Source organism: Saccopteryx bilineata, chromosome X (assembly GCF_036850765.1).
Source record: "Saccopteryx bilineata isolate mSacBil1 chromosome X, mSacBil1_pri_phased_curated, whole genome shotgun sequence".
Lineage (NCBI taxonomy): Eukaryota > Metazoa > Chordata > Mammalia > Chiroptera > Emballonuridae > Saccopteryx > Saccopteryx bilineata.
Genome location: NC_089502.1, coordinates 136936375 through 136954652, shown reverse-complemented (window position 1 = coordinate 136954652; position 18278 = coordinate 136936375). Strand labels below are relative to the sequence as shown.

Genomic DNA, 18278 nt, shown 5'->3' with positions numbered 1-18278 from the left:
GACATATTCAGAGTTAAAGATCTAAGAACACACTGTCTTTTACTACCTACTCAAATATTTTTCCAGATTTCTTAATAGTGCCAAAAACAACCAAAAATAACTTCTGTACAGAAAAGGAATTTGTTATTTTAATATTAAATGTCACAAGCAATGTTTAATCATCCCAGTGCTCTGACTCACTAACATCCGACTGTGACAGGAGTCAAGACAATCTGATAGCTAAAAGGTCAGTATAATCTCACTTTACAGTATTGTTGCACTCTGACAAAGTTATGACTTAGGAAAATCAGGCCCCTAAGATTCTGGCCTTTTAACATTAAAAAGATATATATCACCAAGTGCCTTAACTTAGAAACCTCCACCTTCAAACCCTGTTCCAACTGCCACTATGACAGCCCAGGATTTCATCTCTCACTTTGGATGAGGTAAAAACACCTTAGTTGGTCCTCCTTACTCTAGTCTCCCCCCTCTCCAATATACAAATTTATTTGTGCTATCTCAGTTATTGTTCTAAAACACAAACTTTATCTCGTAACTGCCTTCTAATTTAAAAGCCTTGCATGCACACCCACACCCTTCTCGATAGATCCATGATCCTTGAATTACTACCTGGAAAGACAGATGCTAAACATTGTGTATTGAACATATGAATGATATAGAGATAAAATGTTGAAAACCACTGTTATAAAGTTTAGTGTGGTTTTCAAAGCCCTACTATAACCCTAACCCAACATTCTTTCAGCATGAGCTCTAAGCAAAAAGCAAACTTATCCTCATGGGCTTAGACTCTTAATAGATAAAAACATAAATTTAAAAACATAAATGACTATATAAAAGGTCATTATTTTTTATTTTTAAATACTATTACAAAAAAAAGACATATTTTCTGTTACTCACATGGGCCACCAGAAGCTACTAATATATTAAGGTATTTATGAAGATAAATTTTTTTCCTCAAACTTTCTATAATCTTAAGGCTTAAATTCATATATATGTGTATATTTTATTTTATATTAATGCAATATCTGTTTTAAAAGTAAAAGCTCTTATCGTATGGTCATAAAATGAACCTTTAAACCTATGGAATAAGTGGTAATTTTTTTTTTTTAGATAGAAATAATCCGGAAACAAGTGAAACTAAGGTTCAATATAGAGATTCCTAAACCAAATAAAAAAGCCCTGATTAATCAATCACTGATTATCAGAACATTAGGCTTACTATTCCAGCCTGTTGGTCATTTGACTTTTTACTTAAAACTGTTTTAAAAAGGCTAAAGAAAAACAGTGGTAGCGCAATCCGGTTAAATGTTACCTCCTGCTGCAACTATTAGGAGGTGGAGGGGGATTTGGAAACAAATGATTTATAAAATAGTATATAATTATTATGAGCTTTTCCTGTCCTGTATTACCTTACACCAAAGTTGACTGTGTATATTTTATACATAAAATGTGAGTATACTAGAAAAGCAATACATATTATGTAAATATAATAGGTTGGCAACAAATTATCATCTTTTTATTCTCTTCTCCACCAGCCTCCCAAACAAATATACCATGTTGCCTTTAAAGACTATTAAGTTCGTTTGGGCACTGTGAAGTTCAGAACTCTTTTACTGGTCTGATTCAGGCAGATCAGAAAACAGCAGAACTATATTATCTGCAGATGAAATGTAAGACTCTAAGAATTGCACCTAATCATTGTTAGACTGCTCAAGGAGGAACAAACAAGGCCTGAGTTTTATAAGAAATTTATTCATGAATCTGCGAACAGACAGGCTGAGTCCTAAAATGACATCATCCCCGAGTGTCTGGGGATTCAAGCCTTTATGGGGCTAGTGAAGGAGGTTAGCCTTGAAGGGGAACCCTGGGTGGGGTGATGGTTGATCACTAAGCAACAGAATACAGTGTGTCCGTAAAGTCATGGTGCACTTTTGACCGGTCACAGGAAAGCAACAAAAGACGATAGAAATGTGAAGTCTGCACCAAATAAAAGGAAAACTCTCCCAGTTTCATACTTATTCAGTGCAGTTCGATGTGGGCTCACGCATAGATTTTTTAGGGCTCTTTAGGTAGCTATCCCGTATAGCCTCTACAGACTCATCACTGACTGATGGCCTACCAGAACGGGGTTTCTCCACCCAACTGCTGGTTTCCTTCAACTGCTTATCCCACGTAGTAATGTTATTCCTATGTGGTGGCGGTTCGTTATAAACGCGCCGATATTCACATTGCAGTTTGATCACGGATTTGAATTTAGCGAGCCACAGAACACACTGAACTTTCCTCTGTACCATCCACATCTCGACTGGCATGGCCATGGGCTGCCCCGCTGTATACACGGTGTTACGTCATCATCTGCACATGCGCACATGCTGCCACATCATCCTACAGAAACTGGGAGGGTTTTCCTTTTATTTGGTGCATATTTCACATTTCTATCGTCTTTCCTGTGACCGGTTAAAAGTGCACCATGACTTTACAGACACACTGTAGATATTTTAAGTGATAGGCAGAGAGCTACAGGAACTGCCCTGGAGCCAGATCACAAAGTTTCTCCTGGCTAATTGAGGTTTCCACAAGGGGCCCTGGACCGGAACCTTGTATTGCCCGGGTTGTCACAGGATCAGTTTTTCCTCGGCTTGGATCTCCGTGCCACAGCCTGGTTCGGCCGTTTATGCCACAGCCTGGATCTATTCACCCCCTTTGCCTGCCTCAGTTTCTACATTCACAGTTACCAGAGAAAGCTGCCCTGTTTAGGTTAGTGAGGAAGGCGGAGCATTTCTTACTCCCTTTTTCCTTCGGGGTTTGGTTATATATTTAGCCAATTTTTCACTCGACCATACCTTCGGGTGTATTGCGAAGCATCTGGAGGCTCCAAGGATAGGTTTTTCTGTTTCTGGTTGAAGATCTTGTTGAGTTTTGGGGGAGATTTATCAGTATAGCTTCCTACCCCGCCATTCCCTGGACCGGAACCTAACAATCCTATTAAACATAATCTTATGACCATAATACTGATAGAGGTCTTTTTTTCAACATATAGGACATTGTTACCTAAGGCAATTACCTTGGCTGTATAGCACAGGTCTACTGCTAAAGTTTTTTTCTACCTGGATAACTGGAAGTCATTTGTTGATGCCTCCCAGAATCAGTCTCCCTTTTCCCTTTCCTAACAATACGGGGTGGACCTGAAATGCAGGTGAATATGGGGAATGGTTGTTAGGAAAGATTAAGTTAAGGAAGGTTTTCTATGGCATACTATGGACTTCTAATTTTCTGTAAGCAATGATAAACCACTGCAAGCCTTTTTTAAAACAGAAATCACAGTATAATGCTCCTGAATTATAAAGATCCTAGTGACAGTGTTGAAGACAAGGTGAGTTGAGATTGTAGGCAGAGTCATCAATTAGAAAATAATTATGACCCTGGCCGGTTGGCTCAGTGAATAGTGTCGGCCCAGCATGCAAATGTCCTGGGTTCAAACCCCATTCAGGGCCCACATGAGAAGCGACCATCTGCTTCACTTTCCCTCCCTCTCTCCCTTCTCTCTCTCTTCTCTTCTCTTCTCGTAGCCAGTGGCTTGACTGATCAAACGTAGGCCCTGGGCACTGATGATAGCTCAGCTGATCCGAGCCTCTACCTCAAGCACTAAGGATAGCTCAGTTGATTCAAGCACTGGCCCAGTTGATTCATAGCTAATTTGATTCAAGCACAAACAAGGGTTGCCAGGTAGATGTCAGTCAGGGTATATGTGGGAGTATCTCTATCCCCCTTCCTCTCAATTAAAAAATAAAATAATAATAAATTTTAAAAATAAATTATTAGAGTTCTTAATTAAAGGGAAAGGTGACTTTGGAAGGCAATATGGCAATTAATAGAAACGCATATATACAGCAATGTAATTTCTAGACAAGAATCAAGAGAAATGATCCTGCATAATTCACAAAGACATTGCTGTAGAATGTTCACTATGCTATTATGTGTGATATAAAAAATAGTAAAAACTTCAATGACCACCAATAGTAGAATGAATGAATACAGATGGAAATGAATTAGATCTATGCATATCACCATGGCTAGATTACAAAAATAAAACGAGAAAAATTACGTTGCAGAAAAATGTATATGGAAGTACATTATTTATCTAAATCAGAACACATAAAACAGCATTATGTATATTCTGTTTACCTACAAGGGCTATATTCCAAGTGCTTTCTCTGTACCAGGTACTGATAGGTACTTTGGAGCCACTCATTTATTCCTTACAACATCCTTATGCCATAGGCACTATTATTACATTTTACAGATGGGAAAACTGAGGCATGGAGTTTTAGGATCTTCTCAAAGGCCTACAGGAAGTGACAGAGTCAGGATTCAAATCCAGGCAGCCTGGTTAAAAAAAAAAAAAAAGAGAGAGAGAGAGAGAGAGAAAGAAAGAAAGAGAAGAAAAAGAAAAAAGAAGCAAAGCTGTAAAGATAATGCCACATTCCGAATGTTCATTCTGGAGAAAGAGAAATGGGGCCAGAGGAAGACCTCAGCTATACAGACACGCAAGACAGACACTGTGGGTTCAGTTTCAGACCAGCACATGAAAGCAAGTCACAATCTTCCTGCTGGTGCAGGGTCTTGCCTTCAATTTGTAAAAATGCAACAGATGTGAAGCACAATAAAGCAAAGTGCAATAAAATCAGGTGTGCCTATACATAAAATATTAAGAATGTATCCCAATAATTTTTAAATAATGTATTCCTTTTTCCCTATAAAATGTAAACAAAGTCTGGGTGAAAGATGCTCAAGTGTCATTCATGGTTGACTATGGATGGTGGGAACATGCGGGCAATTCTCATCCTGTGTTTGGTTTCCAGTATCATTCAATTTTTTAAAAAGGCAGTATCACTGAATGTGAAACGATTTCCTTTCGATTTTTTAAGCAACAACCATAAAATCTGTTCCAGTAAGTTAGGAATCAATCTTTCTCAACTTTGGCCCTTACTGGTATTTTGCACTGGATACCTTGTAGAAGCACCCTTGGCTTCTCCACACCTCATAGCAGTGGCAGGTCCCCTCCTAGATGTGACAACAAACAACGTCTCCAAACATTTCCAAATGTATCCAAGGCGCAAAAATTGCCCTTCGGAATGAGTACAATTACGTTGATAAATTGTAACACGTTTTACATCTAACTTTAGAAAACTGTCTTAAAGATTTCAAAGATATAGTCCTTGTTAAGTATCTCACACTCCACGTGGGCAAGCTGTTGCAGGGGTAAGGAAAGTTTCAAGTGAAATATCCCCGAATACAGCAAACATTTAAAATCTAGTTATCATCCCACTGGACGGACACAGGCCCCGGGACGCCCGCTTCCTCTCCGCTCTCCCGCCAACGACGGGACAGGGACGCCACCCCAGCCCCACCACCCCCTCCAGGCAGGCCGAGTAAGGGCGCCCACGCCGGCTGTACCTCGGTGCGCCAGGCCCGCGTGCTAGAGTCGCCAAGTTCCAGAGACTCCGCGGGCACACCGTCCGCAGATGCTAAACCTCCCGCGCGCGCGCTGCATCCTGGGAGGGCTGGCCGGCAAGTTGCCCAGCGAGGCCGAGTGGGCGGGGCCTCCGAGCACATTGTAATTGTGCAAGTGAACGGTAGGCGGAGCTTACTCGGGCGGAGCTCCGCAGGGGAAGCACCTTCGATCCGAGACTGGCAGGGGTGGGCCCGCAGTGCAGGGGACGCTAGGGGCGGGGCGCGGACGAGAAGCGAATGGTAAGCTGGGGTTAGGACCTGGTCCTGCCTCCAGATCCAGGCGGCCGTATTGGATTGGGCAGCGCGGCGACACCTCCGCCCGCCTTCCGGTGTCACGCGACCGCCTCCGCCTCCCGCTCTTCCCTCTCAACCACCCGGCCGGCGAGGCGGGTGAGAAGGTAGTGGGACCGCAGAGGAAGAAGTGGGGACGGTGATTGGCATCACGTTTACGCCCGCGACCATGGCCGAGGTGAGAAACTGATCACACCGCAGCGCTGCCGGTTCTCTCCTCGGACCCGGAGTCCTGCTCTGGTCCGGGTTGGGGGTGGATGCTCTCAGGTGCAGGTGGGCTGCGCAGAGGGGAAGCGGGATGGTGCGCGTGGGGTCTAAGAATCTCCCGTCTCCCTTTCAGTCTCACGCCCAGAATAGAGCCAAGCTCATCTCTGAGATCCGACGGAGGTTCGAAGCCGAGTATGTGACAGGTGGGTACCGCGTTCTGAGTGCTGAGACAGGTATGCACTGAGCGTCCCCAACTTTGCAGGAGTGTTTCTGGGTGTCTCTGTGGCAAGCATTAGGGACCATTTCGACCCTCCTGGGGACGGTGCCGGGCGCGTTTCCAAGGTTTTCTTCTCCGTACCGTGGCATGCACACTCCAGTCGGGCAGGCGATGCGTCCAGTTCTTGCTAAAGGTTTAATGTAAGTTGGAAATCAGTGTTTCTAGAACTTGCAGGGTACTCTCCAGGCTGCAGTCCATGATTCCTCTGCTGGCATTTCACCAGCAGCTATCGGAAAATGACCCTGGAAACGGCCACAATACTATTCACGTGTACTTAATAGGTGGTCCAAATTCTTTAGATGTTTTGACTAATTCCACATGGTGCAACCCAGCATGCTACCCGCTGAATAAGCCTTCCAGTGCTGGAACACATTCTTATCTTTTCATCTCACACTGAATCTAGCAAAGTACCTGACTGTCCAGAATTGATTTATCACTTGAACATTCTATGTCCAGATGTCAAATACTTGAGTTGTCCAGTATTTAACTGATGATATAATTGTTGTGATTTTTAAAAACATGCAAGATAATTTATTATGAATATGGTATAAATATTCTAATCCTGATCCTGCCACTTGATAGCTTACTTGTCTTTTCTGAACCCATTTAATAGCTTTATTGTCTTTTCTGTTTCCATTGCTGTGAAATGCAAATAATAAGGATTAAATGAAAAAGCATACAGCAGACTAAACTGACGAGCATGGGGTTAGCATATACAGTAGTCTCTCAATTAATATTTTGCCTAGGTTGTCATTTTGGTGACTGTGAAAGGAGCTAACCTTGCACATCTTGACTGAGTGCTAAGTAGAGGTTCCCTGCAACTTTAGACTGCCCTAGATTATGTTAGTTGATAACCTAGAACAAATAAGGAAATCTGTTCCCCAAAAAAACCTGGTCAGTAAATCTTTTCATCCCTCCCTATCAATTTTCTTCACTTCCTAAACTTTGTACCAGAGAGTTGCAAAAGAACTTGGTTCACTTTTGGTCCAGACATCTCATTTCTCATAGTATAGCTGGTTCCAGTAACGAAAGGACTCTAAAATGTCATTCTGTAGAAATGTGACTCTTCCAGCCACGTACTTTATGTCTTAAGAAGTAATGCACGAGGCCCCAGTTTCAATCCCCGGCACCTCCACCAAAAAGAAGAAAAAAAAGAAGTAACCCACAACTTGACCTCATGTGCTAGTGTCCCCCCAGTAGTCATTTACTTCTGCCCAAGAGAGGAAGCAGAATATAGTCATAGAAGTGGAGCAGTAGACAAGATCTCAAAAGTCATCTTGTCCCAGTCTTTTTTTTATGAAGAAAGTAAGGTTAGAGAGATTAATTGACTTGCTAAAAATCACTAGTGGAAGTGGCTAGGCTGGAGCTGGTGTTCAGGTCTTCTGAATTTCACTGTAGCCCCATCCTGTAGAATCACATCATGTCACTCCCCAGCTTGAAACCCTTTTAGTACCTTCCTACTTTGTTTAGAATAAAAATCCTAATTCTTTGGTCTACAATGCAAGGCTGTGCATGCAGCAGTTCTTGCCCACCCCTCCACCCTCTATTCCTACTCTCTCCCTGCTTAGTACAGATTCACCACTGCCTGCAGTGGGAAGTGTAGGATACATTGCAATCCGGTACATGTGCACACACAAAACTGAAGCAAAAGTTTGTTAAAGAATGCTTATTCTGAAAACCTTTGACTTCCTGATGCAATGACCCACAAAATTATCACAACCTACAAGCGTGACCCACAGTTTGAAAAGCATGACCAGTCACACTGCCTCTGTTATGTTCTTCAAACAAACTGAATCTGTTTCCAGCTGACGACTTTCCCACTGCTCTGTGCCTGGAAGGTTCTTGCCCAGGTCGCATATGCATGGCTAGGTCCTTCTTTCCTAACTTGGTTTATTATATCTTGGTTTAATTCTTGTCTCTCTTGGTTTCAATGTATCTGCGAGGCCTTTAATGATTATTAAATAACCTCCCTGTCTTGTTTGTTTTGTCTCCTTTACAGGTCTTGCCATAACCTGTAATTATCTCATTCATTTGTTTACTTGCTTATTGTTCATTTCCTCCAATAGACTGTATATAGGTCGGGGGCAAACTGTGAACACTGAGGGCAAGATCAGACTCACCTCTGTATACCTAGGCCAGTTCTCAACACATACTCATTGAATGAATGAATATAGCAATGCTTAAATCTATACATAGGGAGGCTAGTCCAAGTCAGTATGAAGAGCTGTCCTAACCAACTTCCCTCCCCCACTGAAATCTGGCAAAGAGCAGCCCTCACAATATGTGTGAGGAAGACAGCGTTATTTCTAAGTAAAGCCCTGTGCAGCATTAAATATAGGATGGTTTTGTCCTTAAATACACTCAGTGGGGTATGTGTGAACACACACGGGTGGGTTATCTGCACAGCCTTGCTAAATATTAATTTAGTTAATTTAAAGACCTGCATGGAAAAGGAGAACAAAATCCTCTAAAGACTTTCTCCCCTTAAGGTTTCAGTTATTTCCTGAAATATAGCATCAAGTTGTAGGAAAGTGAAGAAAAAGAGTAGATTGGGGGAGACATTTTATTTTATTTTTTTATAAAAAGTGTTTTTGATTTGCCTGTGTTCTCCCTTTCAAATTTACTTTTCAGAAAGTAACTCAGGTTTTTAGAACATCCACTTTCCTTTTTCTTTAAACATCATTTTACCTTTTTCCTAATTTTTATTTATATTTTTAATTTTTTTTATTATTTTGAGAGAGAGAGAGGAATAAAGAGACAGAAACTTTGACTTGTTTTACTTATTTATGCATTCCTTCGTCGATTCTTGTATGTGCCCTGACTGGGGATCGAACCTGTAACCTTGAGGTATCTAGTCGACATTCTAACCGACTGAGCTACCCGGCCAGGGCTCATTTCACCCCTTTTATTGTCATTTTCAGAAAAGACTTAATTCAATGTTGTATCTAAAGGAAAATATTATATGCGACTACTGTATATCACTTTTAGCACAGGCTGTACTTCAGAAACTCTTTGGAGGTAGATTCTTGGGAATTCTGAGCACCTTTTTGTTTCCATAGAAATTAAGTTATCAATTACTGATAGATTTTTAGCTGGCAAAAAGAATAAGATACAAGTCCATTATTGTTTTATTATTAATGATCTTTTTTTCTCATTGTTTCTTTGAGAAATTCCATGCGGAGTCTCAAATGAGTAACATTTCCTGTTTTCTCTTCCTTCTTGTGGGCAAAGCAAGAGACCTAATGCCTTGTGACAATAACTTACTCAGTTCCTCAAATACTCAGTGTGTGCTTAATTCTGGAAAACAGTGGGTCAATATTAGAGAAAGAGCTGAAGAAGGATGGAGCCCATTCCTGAACTACTAGAATCTCGTTGGAGCATTAAAAAGGAGCTGTTGAAATCTTTTTTAAAAATGTAGGAAGAGTGCTACAATCATTTCTGTAAGAGGCAAACGCAAGGAAGAATTACAGCTGGTTGGGGTGGCTGAGTTAGCAGAGTTAGGCAAATTTCACAGAAAGATGGTGTTTCTCATGGACTTTGGAAGACGGTGGCACAGGGCCAGCTGGAGAATGTGGCCCAGGCGGAGCCAGTGGTGTGAGCTAACAGACCGAATGGGCAGGTGTGGGGACATGTTCAGGGAGCCAGAGGCGGTGTACTTTGAAGAGCCCAGGGAGGGCAGGCCCACGTGGCTCGGAAGAGTGGCGCGGTAGTGCAGAGGGCCCTGGGCACCTACGCAGTGCCTTTACACTTCAGTGAGTTTCCAGGGCTGCTGAGGGGCTTGTCAGCTATGTTATTTCACGTGTGTTTTCTGAGTTTTCAAGGATATGAATTCATTTCAGTGAACTTGGATGAGGAATGTCTGAGAAATCCCCCATCAGCTCATCATGCAGAGATAACTGCACTGTTTCCTGTCTTTTTTTCCTATACATTAAAAAAAAGTTTGAAAACCATTCTGTATGTAATTTTATATTGCATTTTTTTACTGACATCATCTTATTTCCCCATATTTATGAAGCAACATCTTATGTTGCCATTTATATTCAGTTCTATAAGTAAAAAATAATTATTCTTTATCGTAAATAGTCCCTTTTTGGACATTTCGCTTCCAGTTCTTTGTTAATACACTTTTTTTTTAAAGATTTTATTTATTCATTATAGAGAGGAGAGATAGAGAAAGAGAGAGAGAGAGAGAAGGGGGGGAGGAGTAGGAAGCATCAACTCCCATATGTGCCTTGACACCAGGTAAGCCCAGGGTTTTGAACTGGCAACCTCAGCGTTTCCAGGTTGACGCTCTATCCACTGCACCATCACAGGTCAGGCAAATAATACACTTTTTTATACAGTAGTTCATATTATTTTCATAAGACTCTTGGCTTAAAGTAGAATTACTGGTTTTCGTAGTGTGGTTTTAAGACACTTTATTTCACACATACTAAACTTTCCTCTATAGAAGTTACACCAAGATTCATTCCCATCAGCCCATGAAAAAAGTGTTTCACCATATCCTAACCCATGCCATCATTTCTTAACTGATGGTTCTGTTTTTTCTTTGCGTTTGATTACTAGTGAATTAAACTTCTTTTCATATGTTTACATCCATCTGTGATTTAACTGTTTTTACTACTATGGCCTTATCATTGGTTTGGGGTTTTGTCTATGTCACTTTCACATTTTCATTTTTTGAATGTATTCAAAATGACCCATTCCTGTGTGGTTTCTTCCATCGCTGTTTAATCATTTTCTGTCACCCAATAACTTTCTGGTCCTTTCCCTTTTGTTTTGTCTTGCTTTATTATTGTTTTTTTAAGTTTTGAGATATATTTACAAAATGTACAAAGCATGAATAAAGTAAACACTCATGTACTCACCACTCAGCTGAAGAAATAAATCTTCCCATGTGCCCCTCCCTGCTCAGCCCAGCAGCCGTGTGCCCTGCACTCGATCTTACCCATTCTCTTGCTTCTCATTAGCTTTACCACCTGTAATGTATTCCTCCCACTTCTTTCTTAAGTTGACTTATTGTTAAACTTTAAATAAAAGCTGAATATATTTTTCTATGGCCCACTTTTAAAGAGTCATCATTTCGTCTACTATAACCCTACTGTCACATCCCTTTTTATAGCTGTGCATTAGTTCAGGGAATGAATGTAGCTGTTAATGGATTTGGATTATTTCTGAGCTTTGCTGTTAAGCACAATGCTGCTGTGAACATTCTTCGGCTTATGTGGTGCTCAGACTTTGTCTAAGGCAGTGGTTCTCAAAGTTGGTGCAGGAACCATAGTTCTCTGAGACCATTTCAGAGTGTTTGAGAGGTCAAAACTATATATTTTCACAATAACTTGAAAACATCATTGACCTTTTTCGTTGTTCTCTAACAAGCAGACTGTACTGTTCCCCAAAGGTTACATGGTGTGTGATGATGTCATTGTTCTGACCATGACAGAATAAGGGCTTGTGTGTTCTTATGTGCAAAATTTTTCTCAATTTTAATACCTAATATATAACTACCAATAAATATAGCCCATATAAACAAAAAAGGTATTTGGGGTCCTCAGTTACTTTTAACAGTGTAAAAGGGGGCCAGAGACAAAGAAAGTTTGAGAACTGCTCTAGCGTTTGTACCCATCAGTGAAGTAGGTGGTTCATATGCTGTGCACACGTCACCTTTACTGGGTAATGCTGATCTACTGTACTTCACAGAGGAATGAACCAGTTTTCATTTTAACCAGTAGTATTTGAGTGGCCTTGTTTTCACACACCCTAAAATTTTGAATTGTTAGTTTTTTGGTTTTTTCTCTTTTTGCCCATCTGATGAGGATGTTGGCACATCTCCCTGTGGTTTTAATTTGCATTTCTTTGAGTAATAGTCACATTGAGCATTTCTTTGTAACTCTATGGGCCATTTAGTTTCTGCTTCTGTGAAAATCATTTCTTTAGGCTTTTCTGGTCGCTTTGTTCCTCCGTGTAAATTAGAGGATCGGCTTATGTTTCTGGGAACGCAAATTTTGTTGGGATTTTGAGTAGAATTATGTTAAATTCAAAGGTCAATTGTGCAAGACTTGACACGGTTATGGTTGAGTCTTTCGATCCAAGAACCTGGCATAATCTTTCTATCTGCTAAAGTCTTGTTGAAAGATTTATAATCTTCTCCATAAAGGTAAACCCATTTTTTTTTTATTTATTCCCAAAAAGTTTATATATTTATTCTTTTAATTTTTGAAAATGCTTTTTTATTTTTGTTGTTTAAATAGCATCTTCTAAGAATTTTATAAACAGGGTTTTTTGGAGTTTTTTTATTTATTTTTTTTACAGAGTGAGAGAGTCAGAGGGATAGACAGGGACAGACAGACAGGAATGGAGACAGATGAGAAGCATCAATCATTAGTTTTTCGTTGCATGCTGCGACTTCTTAGTTGTTCATTGATTGCTTTCTCATATGTGCCTTGACTGTGGGCCTTCAGCAGACCGAGTAACCCCTTGCTCGAGCCAGCGACCTTGGGTACAAGCTGGTGAGCTTTTGCTCAAACCAGATGAGCCCGCGCTCAAGTTGGCAACCTCGGAGTCTCGAACCTGGGTCCTTCCACATCCCAGTCCAACACTCTATCCACTGCGCCACCGCCTGGTCAGGCTAAGAATTCATTTTTTAAATGATCGTTGCTGGTTTATAGAAAGTGCATTTGACTTGTTTACATTAATATTGAATTCAGGATCCTTATTAACTTATGTTAATCTTTATAATTTATCTCTAGATTAGTTTGAGATTTATGCCTAGACAATAATATCACCTTGAAATAATGACAGTTTTCTTTCTAACTTTCCAATTTTTACATCAGAATAAAAGTAAAATGCTTTTACTTTACAGTGGCTGGATCCTTTCGTGTTGACTAAAAAGTGAAAAAAAGCCTACTTGTCTCATTCTTGATCTTAGAAAGATAGCCCCACCTGACCAGGTGGTGGGGCAATGGATAGAGCATTGGACTGGGACATGAAGGACCCAGCTTTGAAACCCCTACATTGCTGGCTTGATGGCCAGCTCATCTGGCTTGAGCGCAGGCTCACCATCTTGAGCATGGGGTGGCTGGCTTGAGCGTGCGGTGGCTGGCTTGAGCGTGGGATCATAGACATGACCTCATGGTCACTGGCTTGGGCCCAAAGGTCACTGACTTGAGCAAGGGGTCACTCAGCCTGCTGGAGCCCCCCAGTCAAGGCACATATGAGAAAGCAATCAATGAACAACTAAAGTGCCGCAATGAAGAATTGATGCTTCTTATCTCTCTCCGTTCCTATCTGTCTGTCCCTATCTGTCTCTCTCTCTGACCCTCTCTCTCTGTTTCTGTCAAAAAAATAAAAATTAAAAATAAAGATGGCCCTGGCAGTTGGCTCAGTGGTAGAGCGTTGACCTGGCGTGCAGAAGTCCCGGGTTCGATTCCCGGCGAGGGCACACAGGAGAAGCGTCCATCTGCTTCTCCACCCCTCCCCCTCTCCTTCCTCTCTGTCTCTCTCTTCCCCTCCCGCAGCCGAGGCTCCATTGGAGCAAAGATGGCCCGGGCGCTGGGGATGGCTCCTTGGCCTCTGCCCCAGGTGCTAGAGTAGCTCTGGTCGCAACAGAGCACACCCCAGAGGGGCAGAGCATCGCCCCCTGGTGGGCGTGCCGGGTGGATCCCGGTCGGGCGCATGCAGGAGTCTGTCTGACTGTCTCTCCCCGTTTCCAGCTTCAGAAAAATACAAAAATAAATAAAGATAGCCCCAAACATGTCACCATAAAGTACGGTCTCTGTAGAGATCTTTTATCAAAATGTTTCCTTCTGTTCCTGGTTTGCTAGTTTGAATTTTTATTTGTTGTTTAGTTCCCATCATGACTGATGGTTGAATTTTACTAAATGCATTTTGTTCATCCATTGAGCATATTAATTGCATCTGATGAGATGTTCACTTGATGTTTTTCTTTTAATAGTATTGTACATTGTGTTAACTCAGGTTTTTAAAATATATTGGTTGATTCAGTTAACTAATATTTTATTAGGACTTTTGAATCTGTATTCATAAATTGGCCTGTAATTTTTCTTTCTTATATTTCTTTGTTTTTGACATCAAGATTATGCAGTTTTCATGAGATTGGAGGCAAACATTACAAAAACATGTATTGTTCAGAAGAATAGAAATATTAACTGTAGATTTTGTTAAGTAAGTGTGAATATTTAAAATTAGGGTAACCACTAAGAGACAGAATTAAATATTTAATTTCCCAGTCAGTGGAATCTTGAAAGGGGGAATGAAGAAAACATAATCTCTCTGGTGAGAAGCTGGAAAGGAGGAAACGTAGCCTAGTAACTAGAAAACACAGAGCGAAGCAGCAGAAATAATCCAACTTTATCTATAGTTACCACAAATATATATTGTTATCTGAATAGAGTTTTTTTTGTTTTGTTTTGTTTTATAATTTTATTTTTTTAATGGGGTGACATCAATAAATCAGGATACATATATTCAAAGATAACAAGTCCAGGTTATCTTGTCGTTCAATTATGTTGCATACCCACCACCCAAAGTCAGATTGTCCTCCGTCACCCTCTATCTTGTTCTCTCTGTGCCCCTCCCCCTCCCCCTTTCTCTCTCCCATTCCCCCTCCCCCCCGTAACCACCACACTCATCAATGTCTCTTAGTTTCACTATTATGTCCCACCTACGTATGGAATAATACAGTTCCTGTTTTTTTCTGATTTACTTATTTCGCTTCGTATCATGTTATCAAGATCCCACCATTTTGCTGTAAATGTTCCGATGTCATCATTTCTTATGGATGAGTAGTATTCCATAGTGTATATGTGCCACATCTTCTTTATCCAGTCATCTATTGATGGGCTTTTTGGTTGTTTCCATGTCCTGGCCACTGTGAACAATGCTGCAATAAACATGGGGCTGCATGTGTCTTTACGTATCAATGTTTCTGAGTTTTTGGGATATATACCCAGTAGAGGAATTGCTGGGTCATAAGGTAGTTCTATTTTCAGTTTTTTGAGGAACCACCATACTTTCTTCCATAATGGTTGTACTACTTTACATTCCCACCAACAGTGGATGAGGGTTCCTTTTTCTCCACAGCCTCTCCAACATTTGCTATTACCTGACTTGCTAATAACAGCTAATCGAACAGGTGTGAGGTGGTATCTCATTGCCGTTTTGATTTGCATTTCTCTAATAGCTAAAGAAGATGAGCATCTTTTCATATATCTGTTGGCCATTTGTATTTCTTCCTGGGAGAAGTGTCTGTTCATATCCTCTTCCCATTTTTTTATGGGATTGTTTGTTTGTTTGTTGTTGAGTTTTATGAGTTCTTTGTATATTTTGGATATTAGGCCCTTATCTGAGCTGTTGTTTGAAAATATCATTTCCCATTTAGTTGGCTTTCTGTTTATTTTGTTATCAATTTCTCTTGCTGAGCAAAAACTTCTTAGTCTGATGTAGTCCCATTCATTAATTTTTGCCTTCACTTCTCTTGCCATTGAAGTCAAATTCATAAAATGCTCTTTAAAACCCAGGTCCATGAGTTGAGTACCTATGTCTTCTTCTATGTACTTAATTGTTTCAGGTCTTATGTTTAGATCTTTGATCCATTTTGAGTTAATTTTTGTACAGGGGGAGAGACTGTAGTCCAGTTTCATTCTTTTGCATGTGGCTTTCCAGTTTTCCCAGCACCATTTATTGAAGAGGCTTTCTTTTCTCCATTGTGTGTTGTTGGCCCCTTTATCAAAAATTATTTGACTATATATATGTGGTTTTATTTCTGGACTTTCTATTCTGTTCCATTGGTCTGAGTGTCTATTTTTCTGCCAATACCATGCTGTTTTGATTGTCGTGGCCCTATAATAGAGTTTGAAGTCAGGTATTGTTATGCCCCCAGCTTCATTCTTTTTCTTTAGGATTGCTTTGGCTATTTGGGGTTTTTTATAGTTCCATATAAATCTGATGATTTTTTGCTCTATTTCTTTAAAAAATGTCATTGGAAGTTTGATGGGAATTGCATTAAATTTGTATATTGCTTTGGGTAATATGGCCATCTTGATTATATTTATTCTTCCTAGCCAAGAACAAGGTATATTCTTCCATCTCATTATATCTTTTTCAATTTCCCTTAACAATGGTTTATAGTTTTCATTATATAAGTCCTTTACATTCTTTGTTATGTTTATTCCTAAGTATTTTATTTTTTTTGTTGCAATCGTGAAGGGGATTATTCTTTTGAGTTCCTTCTCAGTTGTTTCATTGTTGGCATATAGAAAGGCTATTGACTTCTGTATGTTAATTTTGTATCCTGCGACCTTACTGTATTGGCTTATTGTTTCTAGTAGTCTTTTTGTGGATTCTTTGGGGTTTTCAATGTATAGGATCATATCATCTGCAAAAAGTGATACCTTTACTTCTTCTTTTCCGATATGGATGCCTTTTATTTCTTTGTCTTGTCTGATTGCTCTGGCTAGAACCTCTAGTACCACATTAAATAAGAGTGGAGAGAGTGGACAACCCTGTCTTGTTCCTGATTTAAGGGGGAAAGCCTTCAGTTTAGTGCCATTTAATATGATGTTAGCTGATGGTTTATCATATATGGCCTTTATCATGTTGAGATATTTTCCTTCTATACCCATTTTGTTGAGAGTCTTAAACATAAAATTGTGTTGTATTTTATCGAAAGCCTTTTCTGCATCTATTGATAAGATCATGTGGTTTTTGTTCTTTGTTTTGTTGATATGGTGTATTACATTAACCGTTTTACGTATGTTGAACCATCCTTGAGATTCTGGGATGAATCCCACTTGATCATGATGTATTATTTTTTTAATATGTTGTTGTATTCGATTTGCTAGTATTTTGTTTAGTATTTTAGCATCTGTATTCATTAGAGATACTGTAGTTTTCTTTTTTTGTGCCATCCTTGCCTGGTTTTGGTATGAGGGTTATGTTGGCCTCATAAAATGTGTTTGGAAGTATTGCTTCTTCTTCAATTTTTTGGAAGACTTTGAGTAGAATAGGAACCAAGTCTTCTTTGAATGTTTGATAAAACTCGCTGGTATAGCCGTCAGGGCCTGGACTTTTATTTTTGGGGAGGTTTTTAATGGTTTTTTCTATTTCATCTCTACTGATAGGTCTGTTTAGGCTTTCTGCTTCTTCTTGACTCAGTCTAGGAAGGTTGTATTTTTCTAGGAATTTATCCATTTCTTCTAGGTTGTTGAATTTAGTGGCATAAAGTTTTTCATAGTATTCTACAATAATTCTTTGTATATCTACGGTGTCCGTGATGATTTCTCCTCTTTCATTTTGGATTTTGTTTATATGAGTTCTTTCTCTTTTTTCCTTGGTAAGTCTTGCCAAGGGTTTGTCAATTTTATTGATCTTTTCAAAGAACCAGCTCCTTGTTCTATTAATTTTTTCTATAGTTTTTCTGTTCTCTAATTCATTTATTTCTGCTGAATAGAGTTTTAAATCTTCATTCCATGCTGCGTATAATAGCCTAAGTGGTCAGCAAACTCATTAGTCAACAGAGCCCAATATCAACCGTACAACAATTAAAATTTCTTTTGAGAGCCAAAATTTTTAAACTTAAACTATATAGGTAGGTATATTCCTTATCAAGGTAGTGCCCGCACGTGGTATTTTGTGGAAGAGCCACACTCAAGGGGCCAAAGAGCCACAGTTTGCCGACCAGGGGTAACCTAAAACTATGTCGAAATGTTGAAAAGGCAGAGATGGAGAAAGATGTATAACACAAATATTAACCGAAGTCATCCTGTGTAATCTGTACTTTCATTAGACAAAATATTTCTTAGAGTGAAAAGCAATACATATAAAAAGGGATACTACTAGTGACAAAAGAAAGCCTAAAAAGGTAACACTTAGGAACTAAGAATATAAAAAGTAACAATGTAGTCTTAAAATACATAAAGCAAAAGCTCTCAGAATTATAAAGGAAACTCAAGAAATCCACATTGAATGA

General features: G+C 39.8%; 2 protein-coding genes across 4 annotated transcripts in view; one reads left to right on the top strand and one right to left on the bottom strand.

The window, feature by feature from the left end:
* FANCB (FA complementation group B) overlaps positions 1-5559 on the bottom strand; it is a 35206-nt gene extending 29647 nt beyond the window's left edge. The window contains exon 1 of the mRNA XM_066249613.1: positions 5458-5559. The gene's annotated coding sequence lies outside the window, so the exon portion shown is untranslated. The remainder of the gene's footprint in view (positions 1-5457) is intronic.
* A 305-nt stretch (positions 5560-5864) lies between these two features.
* MOSPD2 (motile sperm domain containing 2) overlaps positions 5865-18278 on the top strand; it is a 45748-nt gene continuing 33334 nt past the window's right edge. For 2 of the 3 annotated variants that reach the window (XM_066249300.1, XM_066249298.1), the window contains exons 1-2: positions 5865-5983; positions 6146-6215. In XM_066249300.1, the coding sequence (XP_066105397.1) occupies positions 5975-5983; positions 6146-6215 (79 nt within the window). In that variant the 5' untranslated portion in view covers positions 5865-5974. The remainder of the gene's footprint in view (positions 5984-6145; positions 6216-18278) is intronic. The other variant, XM_066249301.1, reaches the window with a different exon arrangement.